The sequence below is a fragment of the Capsicum annuum genome, chromosome 4 (assembly GCF_002878395.1).
Source record: "Capsicum annuum cultivar UCD-10X-F1 chromosome 4, UCD10Xv1.1, whole genome shotgun sequence".
NCBI classification, from domain to species: domain Eukaryota; kingdom Viridiplantae; phylum Streptophyta; class Magnoliopsida; order Solanales; family Solanaceae; genus Capsicum; species Capsicum annuum.
This window is the reverse complement of record NC_061114.1, coordinates 7674160-7685545: the sequence shown is the minus strand read 5'-3', so window position 1 is coordinate 7685545 and position 11386 is coordinate 7674160. Positions and strand designations below refer to the sequence as shown.

The 11386-nt window shown below is 37.4% G+C and overlaps 1 protein-coding gene across 1 annotated transcript; it reads left to right on the top strand.

Annotated features, from left to right (window-relative positions):
* The first annotated feature begins 5066 nt into the window (after positions 1-5066).
* Positions 5067-7740, top strand: LOC107869209 (LRR receptor-like serine/threonine-protein kinase RGI5). Its single transcript, XM_047411504.1, has 3 exons — positions 5067-5959; positions 6582-7475; positions 7569-7740. Exons 1-3 carry the CDS (start codon positions 5067-5069, stop codon positions 7738-7740), a joined length of 1959 nt encoding a protein of 652 aa, XP_047267460.1.
* Positions 7741-11386: the final 3646 nt, after the last annotated feature.

Here is an 11386-nt window from a genome sequence, read left to right as displayed (position 1 = left end):
ATAGAAAATTGAATCAAGTGATTCAAATCAATGTTTTCCTCCATTTCAAGTTCTCCTGTTATTACTACCATGAAATTAGAAGGTAGTAATAATTACACACCATGGTCTTCATCTGTTTAGATGTGGTTTCTGGGACAAGGATATGAGGACCATTTAGTTAAAAATACTAGTGATATTGTTGCGAGTGAAATTACTAAGTGGACTCGAATTGATGCTCAATTATGCAATCTCATATGGAACTCTTTGAATCCTAAATTACTCAATCTATTTCAATATTGTAAAACTTGCTATAAAGTTTGGGCTAAAGCTAAGACTTTGTATACAAATGACATACAACGCATATACAAGGTTGTATCAGACTTGGTGCAACTTCAGCAGAATAATCAAGATATGGCGACTTATTTAGGACAAAAAGAAACCTTGAAAGATCAATTTGATTCTCTCATGCCACTTTCTGAAAGTGTCACCACGCAGGAGCAAAAAACAGATAATTCTTTATGGTTCTAGCGCTGAAAGGACTTCGATCTGATTTGAGTCCTATATGGGACCAAATTTTGGCAAGTTCATTAATTCCTTCCTTAATAGATGTTTCAGCTCAATTATTGCATATTGGTTAAGAAACAAATGATACCAATAATGTCGAGACATCTGTATTAGCTGTGAAAAATGCAAATCTACAGAATCAAAATGTCTAGGAAAGGGGGAACATTAAAACCTCTAGACCCTGTTGCAACTATTGCAATAAGCTAGGACATACTCGACAAACTTGTTGGAAATTGCATGGTCAAACACCACGTACTAACAATTCTAGTACAGCTCACGTGGTTCAGACCGTAAAGACACAGATGGTCAACTTTCCAATTCTATTAATTTGTCTAGAGTAGATTATAGTGCTTACTTGCAGTATAAAGCGGCTACATGACAATCACCTTTATCTGGCACCCCAAAAACTGATTTCTTTGCTTGTCTTACCAGATCTTCACCCTCCTGCCAATGGATATTGGATTCTGGTGCATCTGACCATACCTGTGGTAATCAGAATCTTTTCTCAAATCTTATTCATTCCATAACCCTCACCACAGTTGCCCTTGCTAATGGATCCTGAACTGCAATAAAAGGAATAGGGGACATGAAAATTCTTCCCTTTGTTTCCTTAAACTCAGTTTTATTTGCTCTTGAATGTTCATTTAATTTGATTTTTGTTAGCAAATTAACCAAACACCTAAACTGTAGTTTCACTTTTTTGGCTGAATATGTTGTTGTATAGGACCGGAGAACAGGGAAGACGATTGGAATAGTATATGAGTCATAGGGACTATATCACATGTCAAAATTACCACCACCAGTTGCATTCACTTTTGCTGCCTCAACTGATCTTCTCCACAACCGTTTTGGCCACCCGAAGCTAGCAAAACTTCAAAAATTAATTCCTAGTCTTTCCACTTTGTCTTCATTTGAATGCGAGTCTTGTCAAATTGGAAAATATAGTTGCACTTCATTTCCCAAAAGAGTCAATAAAAGGGCCACATATATGTTTGACATTATTCATTCAGATGTATGGGGTCCTAGTCGTGTTGTTTCAAGTTTAGGATTTCAGTATTTCGTTACCTTTATTGATGATGTTTCTCATTGCACGTGGGTATTTTGAATGGAAAATTGTTCTAAAGTATTCTCTATTTTTCAAAAATTCTATGCTAAAATAAACAATTAATTTGGTGTTTCAATTAAGGTATTATGCAGTGACAATGCAAAGGAGTACTTATCTTCACCCTTTGCTAGTTTCATGTCGTCTAAGGGAATCACTCATCAAACTTCTTGTGCATATACTTCTCAACAAAATGGAGTTGCCGAATGTAAAAATTGACATCTCATTGAGATAGCTCGAACTTTAATCTTACATCATTATGTTCCTCTTCATTTTTGGGGGGATGCTATCCTCACTTCTTGTTATTTGATAAATAGAATGCCTTCTAATGTGTTGCAACAACAAAGTCCTTAGTTCTCTTTCCTGGTCAAAATCTTTATCATCTACCTTTGAGAGTTTTTGGATGTACTTTCTTTTTCAATGATCAATGTAATAGAAATGACAAACTCCAACCGAAATTGATTAAGTGTGTCTTTCTAGGATACTCACATCACCAAAAAGGTTACAAGTGCTATGATCTAAAATCGAATAAATATTTTATCAGTGCAAATGTGACATGTTTTGAAATATCTCCCTATTTTACACTAAGCACTACAAGTAGTAGTTTAATTCCTCAAGTTTTGCTAGTACCCATACTTTCTCTACAACAAATCAGTCTTCCAGACAACCCCCAAACCATTCCTCCCCGTCCTCTTCAAGTATACACCCGACGTGATCGTCCTCTTAACAGTACTAATGATAGTACTATTCCTAGTCCAGATGCATTGGTAGCTCTTGATGACTCATCTCATGCTCCTTCGTCACCTGCTCCAGTCATACCTTCATCAATTGCAGTGACCCTACAAATAGTCATACGCAAAGGTGTACGCACTACTCGAAATCAACAACCAGAGAGATATAACTGTTTAAGTTATCATCGGTAGTCCCTATTATATTATATCTTTGTATCTACCATATCTAATGTACCTATACCAAAGAATGTTAGCGAAGCATTATAACATCCAGGGTGGAGAGATGCTATGATTGAAGAAATGAATGCTTTACAGACCGATAACACCAATTGGTCCAGTTACCGAAGGGGAAATCTACTATTGGAAGTTGATGGATCTATACAGTAAAGGTGGGTTCAGATGTAACAGTTGATCAGCTGAAAGCTCGTCTTGTTGCCAAAGGATACACCCAGATTTAGGTCTTGACTATGGTGACAAGTTCTCTCTAGTTGCCAAAATTTTCTGTTCGACTGCTTATATCCTTGGTAGCAATGCATCATTGTCCACTTCATCAACTAGACATTAAGAATGCCTTTTTGTATGGCGAACTTGGTGATGAAGTTTATATGGAGCAACCTCTCATATTCGTTGCTCAGAGGGAGTCAGACTTAGTTTGCTGTCTCAAACGCTCTTTGTATGGACTCAAGCAATCTTCGAGAGCAAAGTTTGGCAGATTTAGTTCTGTTGTCCAATAGTTCGGGATGTCTTAAAGTAAAGAAGATCACTCTGTTTTCTATCGACATAATGGTCCAGCAAAGAATATTTTTCTGGTCGTTTATGTTGAAGACATTGTCATAACTGGAAATGATCCAGAAGGAATATCTCAGGTAAAACAACATTTGTTCAGTCACTTTCAAACCAAAGATTTGGGGAAGTTAAAGTATTTTTTGGGAATTGAGGTAGCACAATCCAAAACAAGTATTGCTATCTCACAAAGAAAATATGATTTATACATATTAGAGGAGTCATGCATGTTAAATTGCAAACAAATTAACCCTCTTATGGATCCAAATATCAAACTCGTCCCTAGATAAGGGGAGCCATTGAAAGATCCTGGTAGATATAGAAGACCGGTCAATATATTTGGACTATCTTACTATTACACGCCCGGATATTTCATTTGGAGTAAGTGTGGTTAGTCAGTTTCTCCAAGCTCCATGTAAAGATCATTGGGATGTAGTGATTCACATCCTCAGATATATCAAAAAAGCTCTAGGACAAGGATTGTTATATGAAGACAAAGGTCACACAGACATTGTTGGATATTCTTGTGCGGATTGGGCAGGTTCTCCATCTGATAGACACTCTACTTCTGGGTATTGCATCATGATTGGAGGCAATTTAATTTCCTAAAAAAGTAAGAAGCAAGATGTTGTTGCCAGATCTAGTGCAGAAGCTGAATATCGAGCTATAGCCTTTACTACATGCGAGCTTATTTGGCTGAAACAACTTCTCCAAGAATTAAAACGTGTTGAATTCAATCAAATGAACCTTATATGTGATAATCTGACTTCGCTACATATTGCCTCAGATTCAGTTTTTCATGAAAGAACAAAACATATAGAGGTGGATTCTCATTTTATTAGGCAGAAGATTGAGTCTGGATGCATTACCACTAGCTTTGTCGATTCAAATGACCAATTGGAAGATATTCTTACTAAATCACTTAGAGGAGCTCGGATTGAATACATTTGTGGCAAGCTTGGAGCATATTACATGTATGCTCCAGCTTGAGGGGGAGTGTCAAGATATTGTACCAAGGGTATTTTATTGGCCATGGGGAGTATGGACAAGCTTGAAGAATTTTGTGACTCATATTTCATGAGAGGATTAAGCATATTGACATAGATTGACATTTTGTCGGGGAGAAAATCAAATAACAACTGATTCAACCTCAATATATGCACACTACTCATTCCAAACTGCGGATTTGCTCACCATAGGCTGTGGAACTACTAGATGTCTACCAATCTCCAGCTTGTGGGAGAGTATGCTAATCCATTTTTGCTTTGCGGTCTTTTGTTTTTTCGTTTTTTTGCTTTCAAGGGCATTTTCGGCCATTTCTTTTAACTTAAAGAGCTAAAGGAAAAAAATAAATAAATATCACCCCAAAATAATTCATGTGCAAATATACTGTGCTCAGTCCTTAAAATGTTGGGCAAATTGAATGGGTCATCAACCAATTTGAAAATGTTTAGCCATTTTAAAGTAGCTACATCCAATATTGGATTCAAATAAACTTAATATATCTGTGATGCATCCACCACTAACCATAGAAATCATTTATGCTTGTCTTGGTGGAGAATTTTAATTTGCTTTTGCAAAGTTGTGATTATTACTTAACTCGACCCATTCCATGCCCCAAATAACAGGAAAATTCAACTATGACACGAGCCAGTAATCTTTTGGATCCACTAATTTTAGCTTAGAATTTGTAATGATAGTGGCATAGATGAGAAATATTTTTAACGGACGCTATGATGTCATTTCTAATAAGGGATTGGATGACATATTTAAGCCTTTTTCCTTTAATAATTTTGAATTTGCTTTGAAATGTGAGAATTTGAAGAGTTGGATGTTTCTATATTATAATTATGATCTAGTAATGTGACATAAATCTTTGGCCCATTGTATTTTCTTACTGTTGTAAGATGGGTTACACGCGGCACGAACAACACGTGTACCCAGAGGCTATATTTAAAGGGAGATACCGTTGCTATTTAAAGTCTCTAAACAACAACTTTATTGGTCATAACAAGTTCCTTGTAATTTATGCAATTATGGAGAAAGCGTTCACCTCTTTTCTCTTAACTTCCTTGTTGCTTCACTATGTTATGGCTAGTTCAGGCATGACCAAAACCAACATTACTACTGATCAATTGGCTCTTTTTACACTGAAATCCCAAATCGTTTCAGACCCCTTTCATTTCTTGGATGAAAGTTGGTCTTTCACTACGTCCGTTTGCCATTGGGTTGGAGTCACTTGTGGCTCTCACCACCAGAGAGTGAACTCCTTGAATCTGAATTTCAATTCCATAGAGGGCCAGATACCAAAAGTGATTGGAAACCTAAGAGAATTAAAGTTGAGGGGTAACAATCTCATAGGCTCTATTCCTCTGTCGCTCTCGAATGCCTCAAGGTTGGAGACTTTAGATATATCTTATAATTCACTTCAAAGAAACATTCCAGAAGAGATTGGCAATCTTCACAACATGAAAGTTCTATCCATACAAGATAATCAACTTACGGGTTCTATACCTTTCATAATTTTCAATATTTCTAGAATTGAAGTCATTGCATTTAGTGGCAATAGCTTCTCAGGATATCTTCCCTATGGTTTATGCAATGGTCTCCCAACACTCAAAGGGCTATATTTATGGAAAAACAAGCTTTGCGATCATATGCCTACAAGTTTGTCGAATTATTCACAACTTCAAATTTTGGCTTTACCGGATAATGAGTTTGGTGGACCAATGCATAGTGAATTTGGAGGACTGATTAACTTAAAGATATTAGAACTCGGAATGAACCGTTTAACTGGCCCGTTCCATCTAATGAATACTAGCACTATTGTATCTTATAACTTCAGAATTTTATTTTTTTACACATTAATTTTAGGGATAATTCCACAAGAAATTGAAAATCTTGTTAATTTGGTAGAGTAAGCTATGGAGAAAAACCAGATTACCGGCTATGTCCCGATCCCCATATTCAATATCTCATTGTTGCAAATTTTGTCTGTGTGGGAGAACAATCTTAGTGGATTCTTACCACGGGAGATAAAAAGTCTCATTGAGTTGGAGGAACTTTGTCTTGCATTTAATAGTTTTGGTGGTTCACTCCCAATGGAGAGCTTCAACATATCCGGGAGTAATTGATCTTACAAACAACAATCTATCTGGAAGCCTCCCACCAAACATGGGTTCTATCTTACCCAACATTGAAGAGCTTTATATGGACAACTTAACCAATCTTGTTGGGACTATTCCTCATTCCATCTCCAATTGTTCAAAACTTACTATTCTAGAGTTTTCAAGAAACAAACTCATAGGCTTGATTCCCAACTCACTTGGATATTTGACTCATCTACAGTATCTAAATTTAGGGGGAAACAATTTAACCAAGGACTCATCATTAAGCTTCCTAACCTCCTTATGCAATTGCAGAAAATTAACAACTCTAGCTCTATATTTGAATCCTCTAAACCGCATACTTCCTTCCTCCGCGGGGAACCTTTCCACATCTTTGAGAACATTTGTTGCCTACAGTTGTAAGATCAAAGGGAGAATTCCAAATGAATTTGGGAACTTAAGCAGCTTATTAGACCTTAATCTTTTAGCAAACAGCTTGGCTGGATCGATTCCCACAACAATTGGCAACTTGAGAAACCTTCAGCGCTTCAACTTGAGTAACAACAAACTTAAAGGATTTATTGGTGATCATATATGTAAATTGCAGCATTTGGGTGATATTTACTTGGGTCGAAATCAACTTTCAGGATCTCTTCCTAACTGTTTAGGGAATATTACTATCCTTAGGGAGATACATCTGGGTTCCAATAAATTGAGTTCCAATATACCACCAAGCTTAGGGAACATTCTAGATCTAGTGGTTTTTGACTTATCGTCAAACAACATGGCAGGTTCTTTACCTCTAGAAATTGGAAATCTAAAGGCAGTGACACTGATAGATCTGTCAATGAATAAATTTTCAAATAGAATTCCAAGAGAAATTGGAGGATTGCAGAATCTGGCACACCTTTCTTTGAGACGCAATAAGTTGCAAGGAGCTATACCTGACTCAATGAGAAACACGGTAAGTTTGGAATTCCTAGATCTTTCTCATAACAATATATCTGGAATTATTCCTAAGTTTTTGGAGAAACTTCAAAACCTGAAGTATTTCAATGTTTCTTTCAATAAATTGTATGGTGAAACACCCTCGGGAGGTCCTTTAAAGAACCTCTCGAGTCAGTTTTTCATCTACAATGAAGCATTGTGTGGGTCTTCAAGTTTTGGTGTCCCTCCATGCCCCACTTCATCAAAGCATAGATCTAATAGGTAAAAGAGCTCCTCAACAACCTGATTCATTGGCTTCATAACAAGAGAAAGAATTTCATACTATGAACTGCTCCCAGAAACTGATGTGTTTAGCGATAGTAATCGGATTGGTTCCGGAAGTTTTGGCTCTGTTTACAAAGGCGTTCTCAGAAGTGGAACTGCTATTGCATTTAAAGTGTTCAATCTGCAACTAGATGCGGCATTCAAGAGCTTTGATACAGAATGTGAAGTTCTGTGCAGCCTTCGCCATAGGATAATCTCGTAAGAGTCATAACTAGTTGTTCCAACCATGATTTTAAGGCTTTAGTGCTCGAGTATATGCCAAATGGAAGTATTGAGAAGTATTTGTATTTGCACAACTACTTCCTCCACATCAAGCAGAGACTAAGCATAATGATAGATGTGTCATGTGCTTTGGAATATCTTCACCATGTGATACCAAACGGTATCTACAAGAGCACAAAATAGTCCACAAACTCACAAAAACAGTCCACACATACAAGACACCAAGCGGAAGCAACAAACACAAACTTGAAAGATAAAGAAGATAGATGACACAAAGAGAATACGAAATGTAGCAACTAAAGAGTGTATCACACTCTAAAACCTCTACAAATCACATTAACAAGCACCAAGTTCTTACGCAAACACAAGAGGGACTCGCTTCACTCAAGCACTCACGTTTCTAGCCGTTTCACACCACAAGTGGAACCTTTCACTTGTGATGTTCAAAGTTGGTGGTCTACTCTCTTATTGAGAGGAAAATGGTGTTTCAATGTTACAATCTTCATTCCAAAAATAAGCTAACTAAGCAAATAAGACTAAGGAGTTCTACTTATAGTCTATTACAAAAGAAATGGGAAATGACACCTTTACCCTAAATGAAGGGGCTGGGTTTGGAGTGTATAAATGGGGTTGCGTTGTAGTGTTTTTATGACACTCAAGGCATGTCTTCACACTTTAATACATACACTCCCTTGGAAAAACTTTAAGACATGCTCAAACACATCCATCTTCATGAATGTACCTTGAAGACATTGTAGTTCCCGAGCTTGGCTCCTAGGGAATGGTCTTGAGCTCTCAATACCCGTTTGCCACTCTTTTGCAAAGGTTTTCACACTCTTCCCTATTCTTGGATATGGTTTGAGTATGGCTGCTTGTGCTTGTACCCTCTTTGCACTTGTATCACTTGTAATCCTTGTTCTCTTTACGCTTGTATCATCCTCTCCATCTTGAAAGGAATTTGTCCTCAAATTTACACCATGCAAAACAAAAGAGAGGGACCTAAGCACACAATCGTCATGGTATGAGGGTTAGCATTAGTGTCACAAATTATTTAATCATGTCAAGGGGGTACACTTTTAGAATACATCCAACAATCCTTTGTTATGATCATGAAACACTTACTACAAGCATCACAAAGGACTTGGCTAAGATAGACATCAAGGGAAGAGGAGTGCAACACAAGACCATCACATATATCAATAAGCCAAGGTTGTTCTCATTTGAAATACATCTACAGGTCCTTTGTGTGTGACATGAAAAACTTAGCATGAATGGGACAAAGAATATGGTTTTGGAAAATACCAAGAGATAAGGAAACCATAATGGTATTGATGTCCTTACTACACCCAAAAAGTAAGACTAACTTTGGCTTAGGAACCATAAGATACATTTGTTTCATTACCTCCACAAAGAACCTCATCAAATATGGGCCACTATTGATACTAAGGTCCACCTTACCCATATATCATTATCATTCAAACAAGGAAACTAGCCACCAAACTTACTACCTCTACACAATACACATTCAAAATTAACATGGTTATCATCATAGGTAAAGAAGTAGTATAGGAAGGAATCAAGTGTAAAGACTTCATGCCGAGGGGGTACACATTTAAAATACAACCTGCAATCCTTTGTTTTGACAATGAAACATTTAGTATGAGCATTAAAATGATAGGGATAAGGCAAACATAAAAGGGGAATGAGCACAAACTGGGACAATTCCTTTCCCACCCCACTAATGCACCAAGATCAAATGGATGAAGTAGCCAAGTGCATAAGCCGAGGCTACTCATTCCTTTTACTAGAGAATCAAGCCCACAATCACCCAAGGCATTCCTCATAACTTTGACATACACATGATCATTATGAACAAGAATAATATCATGGATTTCATCACAGAAGTTGAAAGGACCATATTCATTATCTAGATCAACATTACAAGCATCAACACTAACTTGAAAATTTTTAATCATACCATTTACATGTTCAAGTAGTGAGCTATTCTTAGGATCACATTGATCATTATACACACCCGAAATACTATCACGGAAGGACGCTTGTACTTCTACACTATCTATACCCAAAACCACATCAACTTGGCTACTAATATCCATATCACAACTCTTTAAACATAAGGGAGTGTAAAGTGTACCAATTTTACCTTGGTTTGTACTAGGGCAGCCCACTTGCATTGAATTCTCGTCCAAGAATGCAATTGGAACACCAACATGTTTGGGATGGATTTCTTTTGGATTTTCCTTTGGGAATATATCATCTTGTACCTGCACATAAGAAGAACCAATGCTAGGAAAAATGCTAGCACTTGGGTTAGTGAGTAACAAGGGTTCTTTGTGGATAAAATCCACAATCAAGCATTTTTTTCCTCTTTCAACTTCACTACCCATGGATTCCCTTTCGCTTTCCCTCTTTTCTTTACATTCTTCTTGTTCCTCACCATCAAATTTCTGTCCATATTGAGGTTTGGAGTCATTCTCCTCGGAGTCTAACTCTCCCTCTTTTTTCTACTTGGACGGGGTATTTCCGGGTTAGTGTAGCTTGGGAAGGAGACATTGGATTTAGTAGAGTGTAGGGTCTTTTAATTGGAGGATTTTGGAGTGGAGGATTCGGGTTTAGGGATGGAATTTTGGTTCCAAGTCCTCCTTGTGGAACTTGGTGGAGTGAGGAACGACTAGGTCCATCTTGTTCCCGGATTTGGGAGTAAAGATTGACTTGGTTTGTAGCACTTGGTGGATACAATCTTTGGTGAAAGGTCTTGGGAGTAATAGTAGGTGAGATGTTTTGAGGGGTATGCGGTCGAGAACTCCTTTGGCTTTCCACCCTTTCCAACTTTCACTCGTTGAGGCCACATCCGAACCCAACTTCTCAACATTTGCCTTCATCCTAGCCACACCTCGAGACAAGGTTTCAAGACTAGCTAAGAGGACATTCATAATATTATTGTACACGGTGGGAGCATTAGAATTTTTGGGTTCAATCTGCAATTGTACCAGTAAAACAAGCAAACTTTAGTTCAAAATACGCTCACACATTCTTCACACTCGGTTTTCTCACTTGTTTCTTCAAGTGTTATAAGCTGGCTATCAACTTGTGAGAACTTGGGAATGAGTCTACTCTTGAGTTAGAATGGATTTCGGTTTTGAAAAATCAAGGAAGTTTCGTACGCACTTGAACCAAGAACAACTACGAATTGTAAATGAGCAAAGCACCACAAAGAACGTTGGCACGAATACGTACTCGAAAACTAGTTCACAACTTAGTAGGTTGTTACTTAGTTGCCAACTAGTGTAGGAGAAAACTAGTAGATACAAGGAAAGAAACTTGGAAGGTCCTATGACTTGAGTTTTGTTGTTGATGTGGCCTACAATTTTAATTTTTGGCCGTTTGGTGTTGTTGATTAGTTGATGTTTGATGTTGTGCAACTTGAATGATTCAATTTTGTTTGTTTGGTGAGGCTTTTTCGGTTTTTGGAATGAAAGACAAGGCCTTGGACTCTTTTTTAAAAGGCCAAAAAGGTGTCAATAAACTTCTCACCAACTTGCACCAAAATGGCAAAACACCTTTTTGCTTTGGCTTTGTCCCTTTCCTCTTTTGGTTCTTCTTGA